Below are 26,803 nucleotides of genomic sequence, written 5' to 3'. Positions count from 1 at the left end.
CCTTTTATTCTTTTTTTATTGAACCACTAATTGTTTTCACCTTACAACTTACGATATTGTTACCATACAGTTGACACAGTACAGTCAGGAAAGTACCATTCTCCAGACAACTGCCAAACCAACTTGTCTGTAGGACTGCCAATGATAGAGGAATGATTTGCCACTCCAGGGAACACTTCTGTAGTGCTTTAGAGTGCAGCAGTGTCTTGTCCAGCACTGTTGAATGTCATGTTTAGCATTATTGCACACGGGGATGTTAGACTTGGATACATCAGCTTAGTCATGGAAGCTCATTCCCATTTAGATCTCTTCACTGTCCTTGAGCTAATCTGAAGGCCTTGTGAAGTTTGTAGTTATTGATTTTGCAAAACGTTGGCCAACCCTGTATACTTTGTCAACCCCAGTTTGTGATTTTATGTGACCTTTGTCACATAAAATCTTCGAGCTTCGTAGCATAGTTGCTGTGTGTGGGGGTGCGTGTGTGTGTGTGTGTGCGGTGGGGGCGCATGTGGTGGGAGCAGGGTCAAGGAGTGTGTGTGTTTATGTATTTCAAGCACGTTTGAGAGATAGTAGACAGAATGCCTGGGAAAGATTGGTGAGAAAAGAGTGAACTGTGTAGTTTAGTCAATACACAAATTTTGATAAGATATTTGGGAAAAATAGTAGTGAACACAAACACTTTTTTAAACTCCTAACACACAAACATACACCGCACACACAGTTCTTGGTGTGTCAAGTTCAGGACCAGTAATAGGCATCACTGTTTTCTGTTTTACATCTGCATCATGATTTCACTAAATTAACGATAATTTTTCCTTCAGATGGGAGAGCTTTGGCCTAACACTACAGCAAACTTTCTCATTGTCTTCAAGCCAGAGGAGGCTAAAGTTTACCAACATACCGTTTATTGTGATGTCACAGGTTAGTGGATATGACTTAAGCTTTTTGCTAGTTTTGGAATAGAATAATGAAATTGCAATATACCTACTTACATGTAGTGTTTTAAATGTTCATATTTCTGTATTTTTTTATGTCAGTAGTATCTTTGTATATTAGTAGAATGTATGTCAAAGGATTTAGGTAACAAACGTGGCAGAAGTTTTGATCAGAAATTTGTCTAGAAAGTTGAATGTAGGAATGACATCACATCTCGCTTAATATGGTATCTGAAGACAGAAAACAGTGAGATTTGCTAATTTGTTTTTGTTTAAGCAATATGAAATGTAGAAATATTTGGTATAAATTCAAATAGAATATTTAGAAATATGGTGAAAGGATCAAGAACTTTGGAATTTTTTTTTTTAAACGTATTTTGAGTACTTGGTCATAAATGTTGATAGAATCTCTTAAAAAGTTAATTCTACTCTGTAAATATATGGAATTTGTAAATGCAATTTATTTCATGATGAAAGCTATCTTCAAACTAGCAATGAATCTTTTGGTTTGGTAGTTCTTCACCACCTTGAAGCTGGCTGTTTTTACAACTTGAGGCTCGGCGCACATCCCTCCTGCTCTGTAAATTGATAGCTTTGGTTTTCTCATAAAAGATTCCCCTTTCCCCCCTGGGAATCTGTGTCGACAAAGGTTAGACAGACAAAAATGAGTCTTGGTAGCAAACTACAAGTTTGGCTGTAAACTGAATGTCCTTCAGGTTTCCTTCCCTCTCTCAGTCAGCAGAACACAATTCACTCATTTGTGTATATGTTTTGATTGAAGGAGTTATTCGTGCTTCTTCTTGTTATTATTCATATTATTTTACTTCATGGGGCAACCACACTACTTCAGCTGTATTTCATACAGTAATGTTAAATCTGCCCAACATGAAAACAAGAAAAACCAACTTCATTCCCTGTGTATGAGCAGCAACTTAAGTGCAATTTGTTAAACAATTATATCATCTTAGTGGCACTGAAAAGCAGTTGACAACTTTGCATGTGGCCTTTTTTTGTCTCCTTTGAGCCGGATTCCAAATTTCCATAAATTTCCATGGCAAGTGAGGATCTGACCAACTAATATGACATTTGCTCTGTAAAGCATTGTGACCTAGAAAATAATGAAGCAAAACAAGCATCTATACTCATCACTATCACTGATAGGCTTTTGTCTATCAATGATAGGCTGATAGACAAATTACATAAATCAACGTAAATGTTGATTTACGTTTGAATATTTTCAGAATTATGTATTCTGTCTTGTTTCGAAACCTGATATTTGAGAACTAACAACATATTCTCTGCTGGGTAAAGATCTGGATAGTTTCACAAGCACAGACACACAGATCATCAGCTGACTACTTGAATACTTGTTAGCTCGTCCTTGGTGTCTCGTTGCTGTTTTCGTCCCCTTTCTTGTCACAAGAGTGGCCTCCATATGTTGGCTCATCTTTTTGCATGTAGGACACACTTTCACTTTTTTGTTGTTGATGGTGTCATTCTAGGCCTTAGCCAGGCCTGGTGCTTGCTAGGCAGTGTTGAGTGTATTGCAACTTTCTTCACCATAACTGAATCTCTTCACATGAAGTTCTTGATTGTCTAGACAATTATTGATTCAGCTACAATATTCTAGGCTCCAGTTTCCTGCTTGTGAGGCCATTTTTATGCAAAGTAATGATGACTTCACACTTTATTTTTTAGATAACCATTGCTAACACAATTAGACAGTGAATAAAATTACGTCTGGTCCCTCTTCTATAGCAGTCTGTCTGCTGATTATAGTGATTTCAGCTGGGCTCGTCTAGAGCTACATCTATGTTAATGATATAATAAAAAAATAATAAAATTAGCTGATCGTGTTGAGAAAAAATACAATGACTACAGGTAAAATAAATGGTAAATCCATTAAAATGCTAAATATATTTTGTCATTAAAGTCAACAATTTAAGCAAATTGACTGGATTATCCCAGTAAAATCAACATCAGTGCAAACATAATTCAGAGTTTGTAAAACACACCATCTGCATCAGTGCCCAAACTTTTAGCAATGATTGCCAACTACTTTTAGCTTTTAAACTTGTTACACAGAAAAAATAGAAATTGAATTGTCACTGTCAACGTCCTACTGTCTCTGTTTAGGCAAGCAATCACCATTACCCCTTCGGATCAAAGGTGAAGGCCTGGGACCAAAACTCAAGCTCAACTATATCCTGATGGACATAAGAAATGTGTTCATAGGTGACAAAGATCATTATGAGGTAAGAACTAGAAGAGCAAGTTAGAACCATCAAAGTTGCTGTTAATGTGAACATGTCATGCTTTTACAATCCCAATTCCAATGAAGTTTTTAATGTTGCGTAAAGCATAAATAAAACAGAATATGATGATCTACAAAACCTTTTCAAGCTATATTCAATTTATTTCACTACAAGGACAAGATATTTAAGGTTCAAATGTATTATCTTTGTTTTGATGCCTGCAACACATTCCAAAAAATGTGTTGATTTGCAAATCATCATATTCTCTGTTTATTTATGTTTTACACAATGTCCCCATTTTTTGCAAATCCTCAATTTTCACATTTCAGTCATTCATTTGGTCCTTGAAGGGCTTCACAAAAACAAAGACGACTTTCCCCACTGATGTGGGTAAATTTTTTGGAAAAATTTAATTTAGCCAGGCACTTTGAAGATTTTCTGATGCTGGTTGATGGCATAATTAATTTTGACGTATCCACTTGTGGCTGCAGTATCCCTGAAGTTGGACTACAAAAGGGTTTTGAGAAAGAAAAATGGTGGATTTGCAAAATTGGTTAGCCCAAAGTCCATGACCTTGTTTAGTAGTTCAGTTAAAAATCTGAAAAGTGTGTTGGACATTTGTATTCTGGCCCCTTTTTCTCTGATAGTGCTTACTGAAAAACCGGTGCAACCAGTTGCTTTCAAAAGTAATCTATTATCAAAGTCCAGATGTGTTGTTTAATTTCTGTATGAATAGAGTTGCTCTGTGAAGAGAACAAACGGCATCGTGAAGACACAGCCGACCTGTCAGGGATAAAGTAGTGAACAAATTTAACGAATGTTGGGTTATAAACCAATATCTCAAGCTTTGGCCATTTTCCAGAGTCGTGTTCAATCCATCATCTGAAAAATGAAGCAATATGGCAGAACTACAAACCCTACTGAGACATCATTGTGCACCAAAACTGACAGGCCAAGCAAAGAAGACATTAATGTGAAAAGCAGCCAGATGGCACATTGTAACTCTGGTTGATGTGCTGATATATTAGACATGCACTCCATAAATCTGGTCTTTAAAGAAGAAGGTAAAGAATAAGTCCATTGCTGAAAGAAAATCCTGTTACAGGTTGCAAATGTACTGGGTTTCCCCCAGAGAACTTGCTAAGTCTGGTGGTTTGGGCACTATGGCAATTCACCCACTTTAAACCCATCTTTGCTATCACTGTTACTGGTGAATAAAAAACTCTTTTTAAACAAACAAGTCGCACTTATCCTGGTGAGGAAACAAGTAAAGCCTGGTGGCCCACCAACGTCATAATACAGGGACAAAGCCTGGGTTCACCTTTAACCAGGACAATGCTTAACATACAGCCGGAGTTTAACAATCGCCGTATGTATGTGTCAGAATTTCTCAGACCTAAATAAAATTGAAAATGTGTGGTAAGACTGGAGATTTGCAGTTCACAGAAGTCTCATCCAATCTGACTGAGCTGTTTTGCAAAGAGGAATAGATAAAAGAATGTGCAGGTTTAATTACATTGAAGGTGGCTCTACAAAGTATTCTCATTTCACTTAGAATCTGTTTTGACAGTTAAGTCGATGTTGTCAGTCCAATTTAAGTGTTTTAACTTTTTTCCACTCTATTGAACTCATCCATATGAGTTTGTAGCCTTGCGTTACGGAACGTCCATCAAAAGTTTTATGTAAAACATAATTTTTCTCAGCAATGGGACTTGTGACAAAATTGTTTTTTTGTTGTTTTTTTTAGCTGCAGATGACAAACAAGGGACTGATTGATGCCCCTTTCAAGTTTTCTCGCCCTAAGACCAAGTTTGGCCTGTGTTTTTCCATCCGTCCTAAGGAAGGTGTTGTTCCCGCTGGGATGTGCCAGGCTGTAGAAATCACTTTTCACAGTCGGACCTTGGGAAGCTTTTCTGAGGATTTGCTGTTAACTGTCACAGGACAGCCTCAATCTCAAACCATAACTTTCAGGTGAAGATGGCATGTTAACATACTGTCTAAGTTAATTACAGAGACAATCTGTATTTACGGTTGTTAAAGTGTTTATATTTTAACACAAGTGGTCCATTTTGAATATGTTTTCAAATAGTTTAGAGGTTGCTTACATGTTTTCTGCCTGTCTTTACTTCAGGGGTTGTGTAATTGGCCCCACGTTCCACTTTAATGTGTATGAACTAAATTTTGGCGACGTAGCTTTTGGTAAGTCACCTTGAAGATCAGAACATCAATCAACCTAGTTTCATTCACTCTACTAATGTTCTCTTCCATATTTTATAAAATATTTCTTTCTATAGGTTTTCCAGCAACACAGACATGTACCCTTTTCAACACATCATTTGTTCCAATGACTTTTGCTTTACATGTCATTGGGGACGGATTAGGGCCTAATAGCATTAGCAGTGCCAAACAGGTGTCTGATTTATCCCCAAAGAGTTGGCAAGGACATCCAACTTGGGACCGTTGTCTTCGACCAGTGGAGTTTACTGTCAGTCCAGCAACTGGCACTGTGGATGCCATGTCTAATGTCAGCATCAAGGTACCGTCGTAATGACACTGCAACAGTTTGACATTTGGCTGGTCTAATTTCTAACTTAGTAGGCACCGAATTAAATTGATAATGTCTTTTAACTTTCCTTTTAATTTTCTTAAAAGTAAATGTCACATGTAGATTATGTACTGTTCCAAAGATGTCTCTTGTGTAAAACCCATGTTTTATCGTATTACGTAAACATAGCGCAATTGTAATAGTTTCTAGTATTTCAGAAGCCGTATTCCAATTATTTTAAACTGATGAATTTAAACTTAATTCATCTAATTTAAATTATCGAGGATAAAAGTAATATTTCCCAGTCTTTGTAGATGTTTTCAGGAAGTGGTACTAATTTGTACACATTTTGTGGGGTCAAAGGATTTCCCTCTGTGTTGATGTAAAATAAAAGAAAATTAACATCTCTATAAACATTTTCTTTTTTCTTGCATGTTTCAAATGTGTGATTAGGTTACTCTGTGCTCGAACACAGTGAAGAAATATGAACTGGCGCTAGCAGTAGATGTTGAAGATGTCGGAGAGGAAATCATGATTTTGCCTCTCAATGCCAGGTTCGACACACTCACTGCTGACACCAGAAAATTCTTAAATAAATAAAATTGTTCACTTTTTCTATTACTCTGTTGCATTTAACTTTATCACAAGCAATGCTCACTCAGTCCTTTAGATCTTTTTGTATCCATTCCCTGATTGTACTTTAAATCAAGGCTAGAATCCAAGGGGGAGAGTAGTTTTTATAGGCATTGTTTTTTGACAACAAAAATAGTTTAATTAGGCTAAAACAAGGTGATGTTGCTGTTTTTTGTTGACTAATATTGCTCTAACAATAAAGAGAATAAACAGAGATCTGATTTCAGACCATTTTCAGAGAAAATGTTATCAATTATTTTAAAATTTTGGTTTTGGTAATTGGGAGAACAAATATTGTCCTGATCACAGAAGAATCATACCTCTTTTCCTCTTTTTTCTTCATTTTTATTCTTCATGTTTTCTGTTTTTACAGGTGTGTTGTGCCTGGGATTGAGGTTGAACCTCCAATTTTGGACTTCCAAAGATGTTACCTAGATCTTTCCTATGAAAGGAAATTGCGGCTGATCAACTCCAGCAATCTTCCTGCTTGTTATGGTGTCCTAGAGCAGGTGACCGTTAAACCAAGTTATTGGTATTAGAACCAGGCTTTATTGTTATGCAAATTGCAACAAAATGGCCGCAATGTGCAGAATATTGCATTTAGTAAGATGGTTGACATGCCAGGTCTTTTCAGCTGTCTCTGACTGATTGCTATTTTGACATAAGTAACACGGAGACAATTATATGACTGGGGTGAAATAAAAAGAAAGATTGCTCTGTTGAATCTCACTGTTTCTGGTGCTACAGCTTGAGTGACATCTCATCAAAGCCCACTATTTAGATATTACACAAATTCCAAATTAACTCATAACTTCCTCTCAAAGGTTTGTTAGGAATGAGACATGGGCGCTGTTCTGTTAGCTTCTCAGCGTTTACAGACACCATTAGACTTTGGTGAGAGTCACTGAATAATGTTCCTTCTCTTTCTTACATTAAAGCTGCAGTATGTAACTTTTATAGAAAATACTATTTTTTTTACATATTTATTGAAGCCGTCACCATGCTGTGACAGTATGATATGAGACAGACAATCTGTGGGAAAAAAATCAAGCTCCTCTGCTTTCTCCCAATGCTCCCAGTGCTAACTGGAAACAAACAACCAGAGCCCAGAGATGAGACTTAGCAGTGTCAATCACAATCTTGTGTGGTGCCATTAATCCTCTCTACCTCTTTGCTCACTCATATTGGTACAGCTTATCCCCCCTGGCAAATACTGTTGTGAATGTGTTTCACAATAGTATTTGCAAGTAACTGTTGTTAGCATAGCCACTAATGATTGCAGATAAATGTTTTGTTCTGTAACGACAAGTTGTTTCTCTGCCAATAGCACATTTAGCAGCGACTAAATGAGGTTGAGTCACAGTGTTAAGACCTTCCTCCTGGCTCTGACTGGTTGTTTTTGGTCGGGAGTGGTGCTTTTCTTCAGATGGTTATAATAGCTCAGCGAGGAGGTGGAGGAGATTTTTTTTTTTCACAGATTATCAGTCTCATAGCATACTGTCACAACATGGTGACAGTTTTAACTTCATAAAAGTTGCATACTGCACCTTTAATGCTGCCTACCAAAACATAACATAAAAAGTCCTAACACTTAAACAAGTTACTAACAGCTTTAACCTACTAGAAGAATCTTCCATTCGTCTTTTAGTCAAATGAATTCTTCAAGGTTTTCATGTGTTCCATGACTCTGTGTCCCTTTATTAAAAAAGTAACACCTTCCATTCTGCATTTTTAGGAGGTAGAGGGAAGTACACCAGTACTTTTTGGCAGCTCTATGCCCAGAGGAGTTCTTTTGGCTGGTAGCTCAAAGGAGATTCCTGTGTCCATCGTGGCTCGCACTTTAGGAAGAATCCAGAACTCTCTACATATAGCTGTGTTTGGCAGCCTTCAGCAGCCTCTGGTCAGTGAGTTTCAATGGAAATGTCAGGGTTGCTGCAGGTTCAGTACTTTGTGGCAAATAAATTAATTCTCAAAATTTCCTGTTTACTGTTCTGTTCCAGGAGGTCCTTCTGTCATGTGTTGGACAAGGACCCATTGTTTATGTTCCCATCTCACAGCTGAAGTTCGGCAGCATTCCTGTCCTGACGGATGTTACTCGAACACTGCAACTTCTCAATCAAACTCCCATTCCTGCTCACTTCAACATCAGTTTGGTACAGCCATCTACAAATTAATCTTTCACAGCATGCATTGGTGGAGTAAGAAAAAAAAGGGGGGAATCACACTTTGTATAACTTAAGCGCAATAAGGTATCAATAAAAAATTAGGATTTTAGTCTTTAGGTGCAGGTCCATTCTTTTTCTTCTTTTTGCTACATCTGCCATCCAGAAATCTTACTGATGGTTTTATAGAAAATGTTTATCAATTTATTGCCTCTCCTCTGATTAATTAATTTCAGTCTAATTAGATCTGATTAAGGAGTAAATTAGTTTGAATCTTGAAGCACTACAAATAATTAGATCCATTTTCACAGTCGTTCTTCCCAGATTGAAACGCTTTATGTGAAAAGTCAGATGGAGACATTTTGTGAATTCAGAATAGATGAAATTTACTAGCCGAGTATAAATTCACAGCGATCTAATGAGAAATGTCATCTGTAAGGCCATCTGTCATCATCTGCAGTTTAAAGATGACAGTTTAACTTTCACTCGTGGTGAAACTGCTTCCATTTTTAGTAAACTGTGTTTGATCCTGGTATGTTAAAGAATTCAAACTCTAAACAGTGTGTCATGCTTATGCAGTTTAAAGGAAACACTGTGCTGTGCTGCAGTGTGAGAACTGCTGTGCCTTGTATACAGTGTTTTCCGTGCCTCTTGGAAACTCTTCTCTTGCTGCATTGCCTTATCAGTGTTGCCTTATATCGGCTGAAAACACACTTGCAACTGAGCACATTCCTCAGTAAAGACTCAACAGTCCACACATCCAAATTAGAAATTTCACTGGTAAGCCTGGTGTGACCCTGTCCTTTCCTCTAAGGCAGTGTTCTAAAAGGAGTTTGTCCTCTGCATTCACAGACATCAGTCGATGATGGTTATCCTAGAATTATATACTACACAGTAATCAGGCAAGGAGCCACACAAATGAAAAATAATGAATGATTGTGGGGATATTACCAAAGATGTCTAAACCTAGTGACCATGTCCACAAGCATTGAAAAGAGTAAAGCGTAACTGAACAAGTGTGAGGATGTATCTTTTTTTACAGCCCACGATATTCTGCCTTTGGTAGGTTATTCTATGATATTTTGTTCAGTTAAAGGATATGCGCCTGGACACTTTGCAATGCTGAAATATAAAATTCCTCTTCAACTTCTGTTTTCTAACAGACACCTGGAGATTTATTGTCAAAACTGAATCGCATTTTGACCTGTTTATAACGTCATTCACCTTGACAAAAAATGAATGTAATAAAAAAACAACTATGTTGACGCATAGCATGATGCTGCTACCACTATGTTTTACTGTGGGTATGGTGTTCTTTTGATTATGCTCAGTGTTGTTTTTGACCCATAGATACATTTTCCAATTGTGATGCAAAGATTTAGGTTTGGATTCATTTTAGCATATCACACACGGTTTTACTATATTTAAATTACTTAATCCAGACATAGCAAATGTAGGTTTTGTAACTTTACTGTTCTGTGATATTGTTTCCAACCACTGATGATGACGGCCATGGTGTACATAAGATTATGTGTTGTTTTTTTCCTTTTCCTGACTGGTACATTTGTACAGTGTAGTGGTTTTTATCCTTTTAACATCCTTGCAAATTATAACTTTATCTAAAGCAAATTTGAGGAGTCCTGCACTCCAGACTTTATTTCAGGCAAATCAGATTTCTTAATAATTGATGTCAGGGCGTTTATTCAAAAGATGCATAAAACGAAATATTAGTTTAAGGATATACACAGATTTATACTTTTTTCCTAACTAGAAGAAGTTGTGAAACCTCATCTTTTAGATCACAAAATTCTGTGTTTGGCAGAGAACAGTATAAGCATCTTTGATAGTTGTAGTGGACACGGCAGAAATTTGAATTCTGCTTTGTGCTGCAATCAGTCAATGCTAATCAAGCTGTGGGATGCGGCTTGTTTGATGGGATTATTTAAATTCTTCTCATCTTCCCTCCTCACTCCGGGGAGTCAACCCCCTGCTCCTTCTCCTCTCCAAACCCCACCCACCCCTTTAACCGTGATCACCCATGTATCGATCTTCTCCCCATCTGAGTTCTCAAGCTCCTTTGCTCGATTGTACAAACATTGGGAAACTGATCTATGACTCCCAATGTCACCCACCGGCTAAGTACGTTGTGTGGAGCATTTTTATTTGAAGTAAACATCTATATGTAATATGTCGCATATTTTCTGTGCAGGACTCACTTCAGTATGAAAGGTGCAGTGTGAGTGTGTCCCCATTGATCAATAATCTACTTTGTTGTCCTACAGGCAGTGAGAGTGTCCAAGCTTCACTGCATCTGTTAGAAGCTAGTCAAAATCTCAATTAAAAGTTTACGTTCCAGCCATCCATCAGTACCAATGCAGCATGGAACATTGATTGTGATCCTGACCACTGCTTGGTCTTATATATTTCAGTGGCATATACATATATATGCGACTGAAAGGAATATGAACATTAGATCTTCATCTGTATTCAGCTCAGAAAGATGCCTCTGAAGAAAGCTGTAAATGAGTATTAAGATGGTTTTGCAGAGTTTTTTAAATGACACAAACGTGTGACAGATCACTGGGATTTCACTTTTTATGTTTTCAACAATGCACTCATAGTCATCTTCCTCCACATCTTTGTAACATAATTGGCAAGTTACCCTGTGAATAGTAATGATGAATTTTATCTTACTTATGTTAGGCAGGGAGTCACTGAACTCCCTGTACCTCAAGGATCTCCTGCTGCAATGAGAGTTGATGTGATTATGCAGCTATTTGATACATACATACACTTTCCAGCCATGGATTACATTTTAAGATGAATGCAGCACAGACGGAGGAGACTAACCTGTTAGAATTATTTTAATGCATCACATTTCAGTGTTTGAAAAAGCTGGGATAGCAAGATAACATTAGATACCCTCAGAAAGCCGATTTTCTTCAAACAATTGCAGTAAGTCAGAGCAAAACCAGTAAAATACAAACCTAAGGAAGCTTAATAGCTACAAAACACTATACTCAAGGAAAATAGCTGGCACATTAAAAAATTTATTGAATGTCAGTAGACGTTGAGACTTCTAACTTCAGTGCAAGGTGAACTTTTTGGTCAAAAAAACAGGTGTTTGTTGAAATCCTCTTCATCAGCAGTGTCAGAGTTGGAAGTGTAAAAGCTTCACTTGCTGAAAATGTATTTTATTTTTCTTACCAGTTTATTGTTTCAGGTCAAATGTGGCTGCAGCAGCTGATTGTCCAAAACTTCATTCCTTTTAGTTCTCTTCCTAACCTTTCCTTCCTGTATCTTTTTTAAAGGTTCAGTTCATTCAAATTCAGAAATTATGTGAGTTATCTACTTTTTGAGTTTCAAAGATAGTATTTTTCATATACAGTACTATATACTATATACAGTTAGATGTCACTGAATATAAGTCAAGGTAATTTACCCTGTAAATCAACTTTTGATTGATTTGAGACTGATAAAAATTTTTACTAAGAAGACATTTTGACACATAGACATTAATTAGTTTTAAAAGGCTTTATCATTTCTTATACCAAATGTTGATGTGATGATGGTGAACTTCACTTGACCATGTTCAGATTGTGTTTCTGTTTTTTTTTCAGATCCATGAACAGTCCTATTGGCGTGTTGACCCTAGTGAAGGAGTAGTGCCGCCTGAGAGCCAGCTGGAGCTTAAGATAGTAGCAAATTTGAAGGACACACTTCACTTTACGGACAAGATGGAAATATCCATACGGGACAGCAGAACACACAGTGTCTCACTGTCAGCCACAGGCACTGGGACAACTATTGTCAGCGACAAACCTTTTGGCCCTACTCTTGACTTGGGCACACACTTCCAGTAGGGACATAATTAAATAAATTTTGATTTAAAAATGTGCAACTTTGTACCTGTGAACATCAGGTCATGTTTGTTCTTTTTTTGTTTTTTAAGCTTTGTTCCATACGAGTACAAATTCAAGCTGACCAACCTTGGTTTGCGGCATCACCGGATGTTCTGGAAGATTGGTGGCTTCCTGGCTTCTCCAAAACAACAAATAAACTTCTCTGGTAGAACAGCGTTACCTCCAATCAGCTCTTCTAGACAGAGAGATTCTGTGAAACGTAAATCTACGCCAGCCACCAGCAGAGAAAAAAATGTGTTCAGCCTCAGTCCCGCTTGTGTGGACCTTTCTCCGGGCTGTTCTGTTGACATGGTACTAACAGCATCCGCGGACTCCCCCAAGGTGTGCTTGTAGAATTTAAAGTGAATAAATAACACCACTGGATTCCATACATAGTGCTCATACACTGACAACAGTGCCTTGCATTAGATAGCATTGTGTTCTTAGCTCTTAGATTTTTCATTTTCTGTTACATTACAATGAAACCTCAATGTATTTTATTTGGATTTTATGTGTTGGCACACAAATTCACATGACTTTTGGGCTTTTAAATTTCTTTGCCAAAAGCAGCAGTAGAGTAGGGACCATTTCTATTTAAACTCCTTAGCCAATATTTCGTAGACCCAGCAATTTCTGAAATTACAGTGAAACATTTTAGGGCTGCTGTTCATGTGGTAAAATAATCTCCACGTTACTCTCAAGCCTTTGCAGCCTACAACTGGATTGCTTCTGATTTTTCCTTGTATTTAGATCTGTCCCTCTTCCCTCTAAGCCTGAAATGTTTACTTGTTCTTGCTGAAGATAAGCATCCCTGCAGCCTAATGCTCTGTCCCCACTGTGGGGAACACTCTGTCCCCATTGTTTCACAGTGGGGACAGAGTGTTCAAGGATATGTGCATTTACTGTAGCCCCTTGACTCCTACAATATTTGGTGTGTGGAGTCCCAACAAGTTGATTCTTGATTTCAACTGAGCTAAGGGCCATCTTCCATATGGTCCTATTGTAATATGACAAAATGTAGAAAACTGAAAGCGGTATGACTACTTTTTAAGGCACTGTACATGTATAAACTATGTTTTTCTTTATTTTTCCAGAATTTTCATGAGCGTCTGGTGTGCGACAGCATCATTGGTGGCCATGGCTGTCAGCAAACCATCATGTCTGTGGAAGCAATGTGTCGTTTTGTTGCTCCAGTGCTTAATATTTCCTCAGAGCAACTGAACTTTTGCGTAAAAAAGGTTAGTTTTAATCATCGACAACCTAACATTCTGGTTTTATGAGTGTTGCTTGTGAAATCAAACTTGATTTAAAAGGAAAAAAAGTCTAATCAAAGTTAAACATGATTTAACAAAAGGTGAGCGCTTTTTCATGAAGGGCAGGTTGGCTTTAATAGCTTTTTCTAAGTAAAGTCATTATTTGATCACTGCATTTTTTATTTACTTGGATTATCTTTGTGTTATCAAAACACTGTTTGATGAAACAGTGTGGGAGTGTTACAAAAAAATAAAATCAGAAGTATTGTGAGTACTTTTTTTTTTTACAACTCTGTATATGTCTTTTTTAAAGGTCAAGGGGAAGACCCTGTTGCCTGTATATGAGAAGCTGGTCTTTCAAAATGTGTCCTCTTTGCCTCTGTCCATGGAACTCATTCTTCCAAAGCACTTCTTTCTGTGTGAGACTCCAGGAGAGCACAGCTCAACTACAGCCAAGGTTTGTTTTGGCTACTTCCATTCCTGGTTTAGGAAAGAGGAGCTCCGCTGATTTGGTGTCACTGTCCACTGAAATTTTACTACTATTCTCATATTTACTCATTTAATTCAATTCACATCCTGTTGCAAAGGGGAGTCTTTTGTTGCCTAATTAGCTTCAGATTTATTTACCACCAGAAAATATTTTTACATAGATTTATTTAAAATCTCTTTAGCTGTGTGTTTGATCTGTGGTAGTAGACATGGATGTATGTGTTAACTGACTGAAACCGATAACAAATACAATTCATTCAGAATTATCCAATTTCATTAAATCAAAATTGACCATTAAAGTTTCTTAACAGATGTTGCTTGTTTGGAAGAAAATGAAGGTTTTAAAACTGTAAACAAAGTTTCCTAATCTTAATCTGATTCATTCATTTTTTTGATGGAGCCCTTTTTTAACCTTTGATTAACTGGCGATGAAGCATGATGAGTGATGATATTTTTTAAAGTGCTGTAATTCAAACACCGACACTTTCTATAAGGACATTTTACTTGCGTGCATCTGCAGCAAGTAAAATGTGGGTGGTTTTCATTTTTTTGTTCAATCTGTCATTGATGAGTGCTGATTGTTTTGCATTTTTTCCATTTTGTCCTTTTGCAGTTTTAGTCTTTATACTTAACTTTTCAGGTATAAAATGCCAAGTGTCATGAGATACACAGTACAGATTTTCTTTTAATTCATACCCAAAAATTACCTGCCTTGTAAAATGATGTTTTAAAGTGATTGTCAGTAATCTTCCCATAGTTTTAACTTACTCAGAGAAAAAAATTATGAGATAAATCAATGAGTGTAATATAAAGACAGGAAGTTAAGTTATTTTGGGTTGGTCAGTGGTCATAAAAATAAAGATTCACCAGATTTGGAACCACAGTCAATGGAAACAGTGTAGCATGTAGTCTTGGGAAAATCAAAAAGATTACATGTAACTTTTCCTTAAGTGCTGAGAATTTTATTATTTTACTGTGCTATGATTCATCAAAAATAACCAGGAGTTAAGATAAAATCGTATGAAACTCTTGTATAAGTATGTTGGTAGTACTTGTTGCTTTTTAGTTGTGAGGAACAACTGAAAAGCTTAATATTTTTCAATCGGTTTTTGACGAAACCCGTCAGCCATAAAACTTACTGCATGTTGTGTTTTATACCTTTGTTTTTTTGAATTAAAATAAGTGGTCTCTATTTTTCCAGCATTTGGTTTTAGAGGACCAGGGTCAATTTGAGTTCTGGGTTTGCTTTGATCCATCTTTCTGTAACGACTTAATGCACCGTATTGTGAATGAGGTAAGTCTGATGTTGGTAATGCTTCGAAGTAAAACAACTTTAAGAATGAGAATGTGAGTTTTGTTTTTTACTTTTTTGTCACATTTAAATATTTAAATATGGAAACAACATTGATAATACTGAAATAACTGAATATTTTCCTTCTTCGCCTCACAGACGCTTACAATAAATTACTTGGAACTCCCACAACAAGTGTGTGTGAAGTTGCATGCTGAGGTCCACTTTCCGAACCTTCAGTTTTCTTCATCCATTGTGGATTTTGGTTGCTTGCAAAACTGCTCAGAGATAAAGAAAATGATAACAATGACCAACTGCTTTCAGCTGCCAGTGTGCTACAACTGGGTTTTTATGGAGTACCAAAAACGCCCTTTGAGGTATGAGGGTGAATGTTTTAAGTGAAAACAGCCTCTGTTTTCTTTTGTACTGTATACATTTCAACTATCTACTATCATAAGTTTAGCCATGAAAGGTAATACGTGATGAGTTGCAGAGTTTATACCCATGTACAGTCTAAAATGTTTACATGCATACATTCATCATTATTGTCATATTAATAAGAGCTTTTAACGTGTATTTTCTTTCAGGGTGATACAGTATTTGACCAATATATCTTAAGTGTTTGCTTTTTCATTTAAAACAACAAGATTACATAGCACCATAACTGTGAAAACTTGGCATTGACTTGTGTTATCAGTTGGCTAGTAGGCTGAAACATGTTGCAAACATTTTCATGATATTGTAATTTTCTGTGACATTGAGTTTTGGGTTTGCTTTATGTGTAGGCTACGATCATCAAAATTACAGGAAAAACGAAGGCTTGAAGTTTTCACTTTGTGTACGAAATCTGTCTGAGTCACACCTTTTCATGTGTGACAAACTATTGAGGTTTTTCCGGATTTTTAGCTGCATCTGCAGCTTTCTTTTGTAATTGTTATAACTGTTATAACAATAAATACATGTAAAATGTAAGTTTATCTGTAGGATCTACTTGTTTTTGGAGTCAGAAAATATTTTAGTTAGTTACTGAGAAGATGAGATTCAGGGCTGAAAACAGAATGGATCTCTTCCATGCATTAAATCTGTTCACTGGGATGCTTCAGTAGAGAGCTATACATTTAACCCCACTGAACTGAATTGAACCAAAGCCATTATAAATTCTCTGGGGAAGACACATTTACTGATGGTGTGCTTTATAAACTTTACAGTGTGCCTCTTTCAGGCCTCTGCTTTGGCTCTTCTGGAATAAACTGTGAATACTGTAGTAGTCTACTTGTGGCCTTGAACCAAATAACTAATAGCTCTGCAAGATTTATCACCCTCAATCAGCTTTTCCGCCTCAACCTTTTCCATCTATTGGTATTCTTTCGTTTCTGTCTTTCCCTTTCTTCTCCTCTTAGGGCTTTACATTGCTTATTTCTCTTTTTTTCTTTACCCCTGCTCCCTCTCTCTCTTCTCTGCCTCTGCATCTCTTTAATACTTTAACCTCATCCAATCCCTCTTCTTTTTCTCCATCCTTTCCCTCTTAAAAACCATCCTCGCAGGTCGTCATGCTAATTAAATGTAGACTTCACCTCTGTAAAGTCTCTTTCTCTCACACAAAACCTACGTTATCTTGCCATGTTCAGCTAATTACATCGCTATCAGTAATTACACCACAGTCCTCTGAGATGGGATTGTCTGTGAGGCAAATTCTTTTATCCTAACAACATATATATGCAGTATAGCACATGTAGATCCTGCAGTGTGTTCTATCTGGAAAACCTTCAGCAAGACAGAACAAGAACACATATTTTTTTGTCCATTTCTAGTGTGTGAGATATTAGATTACTGTGTAAACCAAAGACTGCCTAATCAGTGAAACAAGTAACTTAAGGAAGCACCATGCTAAAGCCAGTGTGTTCAGAGGAAACAGGGGTTTTCATCTCCAGTCCATAAAGGACATTTTGGGCCATCCAGGTCCTACAAATTTTAGATGTGTTGCTGGTCCAACACACCTGAATCAAATGGCTGAACTGCCTCCTCAGTATGAAGTGAAGTTCTCCAAAGTCCTGCTAATTATTTGACTCAGACAAGTTGAAGCAGAGATGCAGCTAATGGTTGCAGAACACAGGCCCTTCAGGACTAGAGTGTAAGACCCCTGATGTAAACTGTTTTGCTGCCAGAATTTGCAGATTAATTCTGTTTTTGACTTGCATTAAAAAGCAGTAGAAAAAAATGTAATATTTTCTTATAAGTGGCCACATATAGACTTAATCTTGTAAATGTCCTAAGTCTTTTGGTGAGCTCTATGGAAAAAGTGAACTGCATTGCATTTAAAGCAATGCCCCTTTAGTCATACAATCTCAATAGCATTCTGTGAAAGCACTCAGAGCCCAAGATGTCAAGAATTTGACTGGTATGATTTGTAATGAGAAAATGATCAACAAATTCTGGTCACTAACTAAAAAAACCCTAACCTTTTTCTGCATAAAAATATTAAACTGTACAATCATTGATATGGGTAAAACTAATTTCACAAGATTGCTTTAATTACAAATATTCAATTCCCCAGGTATTTCAGAGCAAAACTTTGACAGTAGTAATGCATTTAAAGACTTGCAACCCTTAGAGGCAGTAGGATACAATGTAAATGTGATGGAGGGTCCCAAATGTTTGTTTTTTTTACTTATATCCAGCAAAAATGTGACATACCTTTCTCTAATATGTGACTGCCAGAAATGAGGCTGAAGCAACAATCGTCAATATGATCATTCCACAGGGCTCCCTGCTGGTGCCCTTCTTATTATTTTTTACCCTATGTGAGCTGAAACAACAGTACTGCCACGGTATTTGGCAGTCTTAGAACATTGTGTGCACGGACACACACACACACACAACACTTTTAACCGCAGTAATGTAGCCACTCTTTAGTGATTTGATATATAGTTTTTCCTGGCGAGCTTTAAGAAGACCTCAATTGCTGCATCTCTTTCATTCTCATCCATGTTTATTCAGCACTTCATTGCAATCTATCCTGACCTGTTTCCTTCTTCTTGCCTATTAAAATTCCTCTTAATTATAGAACACTCTGTTTAATTAACTTGATGGATGCATCCAGCGTGATCCCACAGGGAACAAGAGACGAGAGTACTAAAAGAAAATGAGTCTGAGTTCTTTGGGATGTGAGAGCTTACCGTTTTCTCTTCTACTTGAGTATTGCATTATCTCTGAATGGAAGGAAAAAAAGATTGTTCAAAATTTTCTTCAAATGTTGAATTTCCAGTTTACTAAGCAGAAAAATTATTTTGCTAAATGGGTATTTTAAAATCCTTCTCCCCTCACAGAAAAACAGAAACGGCAAAAGCATCAATTAACCATCGAGAGAGTGAGACTGAGGTTTCTCCATTGCCTGTGTGCCTCAGTCCTGAAGCAGATGACCAGAGCAGCACACTACGTCCTGTGAATGTGGAGGAGGTAGGCAAATGTGGACTTGTAGACAATCATGGATTTTTAAAAGGCTATTAACAACTTTTCCTCTGTCATTTCTGCTGTGAAGTTGAAAAATGTTCATCATCCACACCTGTACACTGGAATAAGCCTCAAAGTAGAGAATTGCCTCGTTTGTCAGAGAGCAGATAATTATACTGCCAATTGTAGGACTTTTATTTTTAGAGCAATTTATAACTGAAAAAATGTGATATGATGCTTCAGTTGCATTACCATTTACAGTGCTAAAGAGTTTAGCTACATTTCATGTGACCATAGTTTATTTAGCGTCCTGAGGCTTATATTTAGAAAGATAGTGGTTATAATACTCATCTGGCCCATTTATTTCTTATTAAATATGAGAGCTGATGACTAGTGATCAAATATCAAAATGTGTCTCAATAACTTCAATTTTAATGCCAGATGTGTGTGGTCATACTGACTCATAGGCTGTGTGAATGAGCCAGAATTCATGTTAATGCAACTCTAAACATTACCTCAGCTCATTTATGGTGAAGCCTTGTATCTCCCACTGATGATCTACTGTTCTATTTTTTTTACATAGGTTTTTGACATCTTACCAATGTGTGGCGTATTGCAGCCTCAAGATGAGCAGCGTGTCACTTTCTCTTTCTTTGGTCATGAGAACATCAGGAAGGAGGTGGTGGCTAAATGCTATGTTGAAGATGGACCAACATATGAAGTCCAAGTCAGAGGAGAAGCCTCAGCAATGTCTTACAGTCTTCAATCCTCACATCTTGACCTCGGCTATCAGGTATATAAAATTGTGGAGTTTAGATTCTTTTTTTTTTCTGGCAATGATGCTTTACACTAGACATTTTACAAGTGAATTATTTACTTTAAGTTGTTTCTCATAAATACTGAAAACTGTCAGAGTTTAGGAGATGAATTAACAACAGAGGTTTCCCACATGGTCTGGACCGGTTGTCCAACCAGCTGGTGAACATGAAGTGATGGGATCACATGAAGTTTCTAACCATTGCACATTGACCTCACGAATAGAGAGAAGTTTGGAAGCACTCTCATGAGTTGTACATTTCATTAAAGTTTAAACTTCAGTTTTGTTGCATGTCAATCAAGAATGAACCATCTTATGACTTGAAACGCAACACCTGAAGGATCAAGTAATTTCCATTATTTAGTTATACTTTGCTTTTTATATTCTTTTGCATCTGTTTGCTCATCGATGTGTTATGAGTTGCCCAAAGCCAATTTACTGTTCAGAGATGTTGATAAGATGATACATACTGCAATATAAGATGGTAATGCTGACCATATTAAAGGGTGTAAGACTAATTTGTGGGATTTCTTTGAGTTTACTCAACTCGTGCAGTGTAATATTATTGTTAACAGTACCTTGTAAAAGTATTCCTACCACTTGAACTTTTGAATGTTTTGTCACTTTACGATCACAAACTTTAATATATTCCATTGGGATTTTATGTGGAATAATAAATATCACACAACTCTAAAGGAAAAAATGCAAGGTTTCCAGCTTTTTTACAAATAAAAAATGTGAAAATTGTGGCATGCATACTAGTTCAGCTCCCTCTATTTCATACCTCTAAATAAATACGTAATCTACTTTGCCAACAAGTCCACCTGTGAGCAGTGTAAACTCCGTACCAAGCATGGCTGTTCTGTAAAGGCCTCAGAGGTTTGTTTGAGTACTTTCAGTGATGAATTGGCATAGTCTTTTTTCACTTTTCGCACTATTTCACCATATTCTTTTAATGGCAGAAGAATGTTTGGATTACAAACTAAACAACTGCTGATATAAAAGATAAGTTAATATTCATCAATTCAATTAATATATTTATACAGATTTTCTATAGGGGAAACTAGATGAGTTGTTAACTTTAAATGCCACAGTCTTCAGTCAGTTTTCCACACATTTGTCTTGTTCATTTGCACCTTCTATTTACGTATGCAAGCCACTGAGACTTATCATTGATATTCAAAACAAGGACACATTGATTTTTTTATTTAGGTGAAAAACCGATTCAGCAGAACATTTACCCAACCCTCCTGTCTGTTCAGCATTCTTCATTCTCTTCCTCTTTTACACTCCAAATGTTGTTTTATTATCAGAAATTTGAATTATTTGAGCAACTTCACCTGAAACAGGCCAGCTCATTCATATTGAAGTATTTGTAATTTTTATTAAATTCCTTTCAGTTCCTTTATTTTTATGACCCTCAAGCACAAAAAGCCATCTTGACAACTTTTTTTCTAGGTTGCAATTTTTTATTTTGTGTTTACTACACAAAAGTAGATGGAACAGTTTATGTGTTCATTGTCACAAGGCTCTATTCATGTGGTCTTCAAGCTATAATGTTTTAATTTCCTTTCTCCTTCTTCCAGCTCTTTCACAGTGTCGGTGAAGTTGAAATGTGTGTTCGCAATACCGGCAAAGTGGACTTTGACTTCAGCGTCATATACTTTCCAAATGCAAAGGAGAACGAAGGTGTTGATAAAGGAGATGGAGCACTGATTAAGGCAGATGATGACAACAGAGATACACAGCACTTAAAAGGAAGTGGTGAACAACATGAGAGGCTGAAGATCAGACCTGGGTGGCCCATAGTTATTCCATCTGTGGTGAGTCAATCATAATAGAAGCTCCTGTGTGAATTTTTCATGGTGTGATTTGAGTTTATCATTTAACATTCTGTGTTGCTAGGGCTACATTAGTGCTGGTTCAGAGAAGCACCTGCGTGTACTTTACCTGCCTGGCATCCCTGAAGTGTTTAAGAAGCAGTTTCTGCTTCAGGTGGCTTTCTTACCGCCGCAGGAGGTCACGCTAACCGGGGTGGGAGTGTTCCCAAGAATCCAACTGAATTTGCCACAAAACCTGTGTATGTTCAGACCTTCACTCAGATGGTCACAGATTCTGCCAAAAGAAATACATTATATTACTCATTATGACAGTAGTTAATTATCAACTGCCCCCCACACACACACACTCACACAGCATCTAAATGTTCTGAAATCTTCCAGTTGACTGCATTTGGGATAATTTTATCCCAAATAGACACTTGGAGTAATTGTGTGGTTCTCTTGCAGCAGAGCAGTGCTACAGAGATGTGGTGCAGCAGGCCCATGATGCTGTGAAAGCACAGAGTGCCAGTCAGGAGCTTACACCTGAAGAAGGAGATGAACAACAGCCTGATTGTGGGCCATTGGTCAGTAAAATGGATATAAAATACTTGCTTAATGCCTTACAAGACATTTTCAAGCAGAACATTCCTTTTGAGATCAAGCTTATGTATTTTGGCATAATTCCTCAAGAAGCTTCAAAAAGAAATAAATATTTAATGACTATTTTATTAATAGCAAGTAAGAAAAACATTACAAGAAAATGGTTATCACAAGACAAACCAATTTTAGACGACTGGATTGACATAACATTTAACATATATAAAATGGAAAAAATAACAGCCTCTCTCAATCACAGGACTGAACAATTCGGTCAGTGGTGGCAGATTTGGGTAGACTATGTAAAACTTAAAAGATCTGATTTCACTTTTTAGAGACCAAACTAAATTAAATCCCCTTGACAATCCACTCTCCTATGACAACCATACTTCATAATTATTTTATATTATGTTTTTCATTTGTTTTTGTTTTTTTTTGTTGTTGTTTTTTTTGTTTTTTTTTTGTTTGTTTTTTTTTCAGATTTGCTCTTTACATTTCTGACTTGATTCTTTTCTCTCTTTTTGGTTTCTTCTTCCACACTCTTTATTTCTTGCTTTATAATCTTTCTCAAGGAAGTGAGGTTGCATTTATGTTTTGTCTGTTATTATGCAATGGTCTACATGTCTACCTTATTACAAATGTTAATGGTAATCCTGTGATGTAGAGACCTAAGTTTCTGTAAGTGATACTTTCTTGAGAATCAATAAAGTTAAAATTAAAAAAAAAAAAAAAAATACTTGCTTACTTATTCAGGAAAATCTATATAATTTATATAGTTTTATGCAAACAGTTTCTCAAAAGTTTAAATGTATTGTCTTAAAACAATCTTACTTTATTGTCATAAATCACAATCTTACTTTATTATCATAAAGTGAGATAGTTTATTTTATGATAATAAAGAACTTAAGAACTTTAGAATTTTTTGTCTATAGTTCACCCTATACAAAAAAGAATTTTATAATAAAGAACATGTTATGGTCTTTTATCAGAAGCACATTAGCCTCTTCCAAAGGATGTTTTAAACAAACAATTTATTGTAATTTATTAAGTTTTAAAATAAATTTAAAAATGGGTAGTTTTGATTTAGAAAGGACGAATGGTGAAAGAAATTAAATGGATAGTAAAACAAGGGGACACAGTGAAGTTCAGGAAATTTATCCCTGTCTGATCAATCTAACCTCAAGCATATAAGAAGGAATGTTACATTTATAAACCACATTTAAATGCAGTTCATTGGCAAACAGTTGTCCATTAAATATGTAAAACAGGAAAAAGCAAACTAGCAAGTAAAAGTAAAGATGGAAGAAAAACATGCAAGAAGATGTAACACATACAAATAATGGACAAGTGAAATACAAAAATTGTGCAGGCTGGAAACATAATCTCAGGTTTTAGCAGACATCTGAAGACATTATTGGAAGAATAACTATATTTTCAGTTTCTCAATTGCCACTTCCTCCTTTTATTCATTCATATGCTTTAACAAATTAGTAATAATAAACAGAAAAAAGGCAAACAGCTAAATTGTAATCTGATATGTTTTTCCCATTTTGTCTTGCTCTGCTGTTTTCTTTTTTTCTTTTCCACCTGCTTTCTGTAGAGTGAAGAGTTGATCCAAATGGAGGTTGAGAGACTTCTAGTGAAAGATAATGCCCATGTGCCTGACAGGCTGTGGGATCTCGGTGACTCACCAAGTTCTGTTTCACAGTGGCAGGATTTACACAAGTAAGTTGAAACAAAACTCTAGTTTTAAAGATGGTCTTGACTTAGAATTTTGCTTAAATTGATTACTCTAAACAAGTTAAATTAGAGTTTTATGTGTCTGATTTCTTATGGCCTATTATATAAATCAAATTTTAATCATTAGTCAGTAAAAGTTTAGTAAGTTTCTTTTTTTTTTCTTTTGCCAGGTTCAAGCTTCCACCATATGTGCTGGATTTCGGCTTGGTGTTTCCAGGCAAAATCTTCGATCAGACAGTGAACATCTTAAACAATGGGCCAATACCAGTGACCTTCAATGCCTACTGCAAACATCTAACAGGCACAGGTGACACAAGCACAGTTGTAATCTCTGCCTTCCTTTCTTTATATTTATATAATTTCTTTTGTTTTTTTTTGGATCATATAGCTACTTGAAAAACATATTCTTTTTAACAAAACAGCATTGTAACTTGGAAAGAATTGTAAAATCAATAATGGTGCAAGTGAGATTTAATATTATCTTTCACAGGCTTCACAGCAGAATTTCAAAACATAAAGAATCTTCCCAGGGGTGAAAGTCAGACTTTTACAATTACGTTTGATCATCTCTCTGCCAAAGGAAAGGTGGGGCAGACAAGTGTCATTCTGCCAATACAGGTGATCACAAGTATCCTCAAGAAAACCCAATTATTATGATTAAGTTTAACATTATTATATTACTTGTCTGCTGATTCTGACAACCATTGAAGGATTGCTAACTTATGATGTTTTTGGTTGGTTTTAAAGCTCACAGATGGCCCAGTGGTGCAGGTGGAGTTGTGTGCAAACATTAGTATTCCAGCGATCACTACCTCAATGAATCTGCTACTTTTTGACAAAGTGCAGTGTGGCATGTGCCAGGTAAAAGAACATACATTCTTTCACAGATCCCAGATTACCTTTGACATCCTGAAAAGGAACATGTATGATGACATACAGTGCTTTGTCAAAGTATTCATACTTGGTCACATTACAACCACTAACTTTCATCAATTTCATTTGCAGTGAGTTGCACTGGATTTTATCCAGGGGTAACTGAGCAAATGGGATGAGAAAAATACACACCACACACGGCAGATTTCTATTTGTAGTTTTTTTTTTCATTTCTTTTTTGAGTAATGTATTATTGACCTCCCCTTTCACAGTTTTGAAACACTATGTATACGTCCGTCATATAAAATCTAAATAAATACACTTAAGTTTGTATATGTACATAAACAAAACATAAAAACTTTTTGAGGCATGGTAAAGATTTCAGACTTCCAAAAACATCTAATCCTTCGCAAATATAGCCAGGATGCACTGGCTAACATATTTTTATAACTGTATAAACTGTATAACACTTAATTATAGATTTCAGTATGATTTGTTTTTGGAAGAATGCAAAAGAAACATATTCTAATTCGTAGCACTAACAAGGTAACTACATGTTGCCTCACTATCGTGCCATCTTGTAATTTAGTTTAACATCGGGATGACAGAGTTGCAAAGAGTCAACATCCTCAGAAGTACATGAGCCTTGGATGACAATATGTTCAGCTGAAAATAATCCTCAGATGATTGAGCACAAGTGCTCTGCTTTATGTCAAACACTGACGATTAATTGTTATAGGTAAATCTCTCCCACTCGATTTTTTTTTTTGCAAAACTAATCACGCTTGGAAATGTCTTTTGTCAGATTCAAAAGCTGCAGCTGAAAAACTGTGAGGCTGTACAATGTCATTGGAAGATAACTGAAGAGATGAAACCTCTCAAAAAGGTGTGATGTTTTAATTATTTTTTTATTTTTATTATTATTTCTCCACTAATGTTGTTTAATAATAACCAACTACGACAATTCTCTTTGACTTGATGTTAAAGTTGTTTCTGAAAATGTTTGGTTAGTGTTTGAAATGTTACATGATATTTTTTCTCATTGATAAGCTCTTTATAAATGTAAATATTCTTGCAGCATCAACATCAGCCTCCAAAGATATTCCAGGTGTTTCCCTGCTGTGGTGTGCTGGATCCTGACGAATATGTTACCATCCACGTCAAGTTCAACCCTATTCACGGGGTAGAGATTATATTAATTTTCGGATCCTTTTTATTCAAATGAAACCAACACTCTTGTTTAAGCAACAAGTGTAACAGGACTATTATAAGAATGTTTGAAAACTGTTTTTGTTTTCCAGGGTTCATACAGCAGACGGTTGGTGGTCCATGTCGAAGACAGCATTGAGCAGGTCTTCATTACAGCTAAGGGTCAGGCTGAAGAAGCACTCCTCGAGTTCTGCCCATCTGTACTGGAGCTCGGACCCGGTCTTCCCTTTAGCACAGAATCTAAATCTGAGGTCACAGTGAAAAACCTCTCCTCCTTTCCCATCGAGTTTTACTGCCTTGAGTTTGACACACAGTACCTCAAGGAAGAAGAGGTAGCTTTGTTTAAAGATTTAGAAACAATATGTCTGATGTATTATATTGAAAAGTAATTTTATGGTTTATAGTACTGTACTCTGTATATCTACCTAACGTAACCAGAATTGGATGCTAAAGGTTTTTACTTTCTAAAGTTAAACTAGCTAAGGCTTGATTGGTCTTTCAGCTTTGCTGAGGTTTTTCCAGACTGATTCATTCCTGGTAGATCTTTTCAAAAATATGTTCTACTGTGTGACATACATAACTCCCTCCAGTAGAAAAACAACCACAAAACAGGCCACCACTGCAGTACTTCACAACTGATGGTTGGCAGACTCGGCACACACTTAAAAGCTTCCCCCTTTTCCTTCAGCTGTCAATGAGGCAATTCTAGTTTCATCAGATCATACTGCATGACTTCAACAGTAAGGTCCTCTTCCCTGAGTGTATTTGATTTTTATGCTTAGATTTAGAGCAATCACTCTTTTCAGAATTTGTTTGTCTCATTTCCTGT

At 36.4% G+C, this 26,803-nt stretch overlaps 1 protein-coding gene across 2 annotated transcripts in view; it reads left to right on the top strand.

Annotated features, from left to right (window-relative positions):
* The window catches only part of hydin (HYDIN axonemal central pair apparatus protein), a 72,703-nt gene that overhangs the window by 12,521 nt on the left and 33,379 nt on the right, over positions 1-26,803 (top strand). For both annotated transcript variants that reach the window (XM_028027848.1, XM_028027838.1), the window contains exons 10-36: positions 822-921; positions 3,072-3,190; positions 4,938-5,161; positions 5,322-5,389; positions 5,485-5,726; positions 6,189-6,289; positions 6,742-6,877; positions 8,104-8,268; positions 8,369-8,521; positions 12,151-12,389; positions 12,483-12,774; positions 13,527-13,670; positions 13,999-14,142; positions 15,376-15,468; positions 15,625-15,842; positions 18,792-18,921; positions 19,499-19,708; positions 21,319-21,555; positions 21,638-21,812; positions 22,021-22,139; positions 23,753-23,877; positions 24,063-24,199; positions 24,383-24,510; positions 24,640-24,753; positions 25,571-25,651; positions 25,844-25,948; positions 26,067-26,306. In XM_028027848.1, coding sequence (XP_027883649.1) covers positions 822-921; positions 3,072-3,190; positions 4,938-5,161; positions 5,322-5,389; positions 5,485-5,726; positions 6,189-6,289; positions 6,742-6,877; positions 8,104-8,268; positions 8,369-8,521; positions 12,151-12,389; positions 12,483-12,774; positions 13,527-13,670; positions 13,999-14,142; positions 15,376-15,468; positions 15,625-15,842; positions 18,792-18,921; positions 19,499-19,708; positions 21,319-21,555; positions 21,638-21,812; positions 22,021-22,139; positions 23,753-23,877; positions 24,063-24,199; positions 24,383-24,510; positions 24,640-24,753; positions 25,571-25,651; positions 25,844-25,948; positions 26,067-26,306 — 4,239 coding nt within the window. The remainder of the gene's footprint in view (positions 1-821; positions 922-3,071; positions 3,191-4,937; positions 5,162-5,321; positions 5,390-5,484; positions 5,727-6,188; positions 6,290-6,741; positions 6,878-8,103; positions 8,269-8,368; positions 8,522-12,150; positions 12,390-12,482; positions 12,775-13,526; positions 13,671-13,998; positions 14,143-15,375; positions 15,469-15,624; positions 15,843-18,791; positions 18,922-19,498; positions 19,709-21,318; positions 21,556-21,637; positions 21,813-22,020; positions 22,140-23,752; positions 23,878-24,062; positions 24,200-24,382; positions 24,511-24,639; positions 24,754-25,570; positions 25,652-25,843; positions 25,949-26,066; positions 26,307-26,803) is intronic.

Source organism: Xiphophorus couchianus, chromosome 2 (genome assembly GCF_001444195.1).
Source record: "Xiphophorus couchianus chromosome 2, X_couchianus-1.0, whole genome shotgun sequence".
NCBI lineage: Eukaryota > Metazoa > Chordata > Actinopteri > Cyprinodontiformes > Poeciliidae > Xiphophorus > Xiphophorus couchianus.
This window is presented reverse-complemented; position numbering and strand designations above follow the sequence as displayed.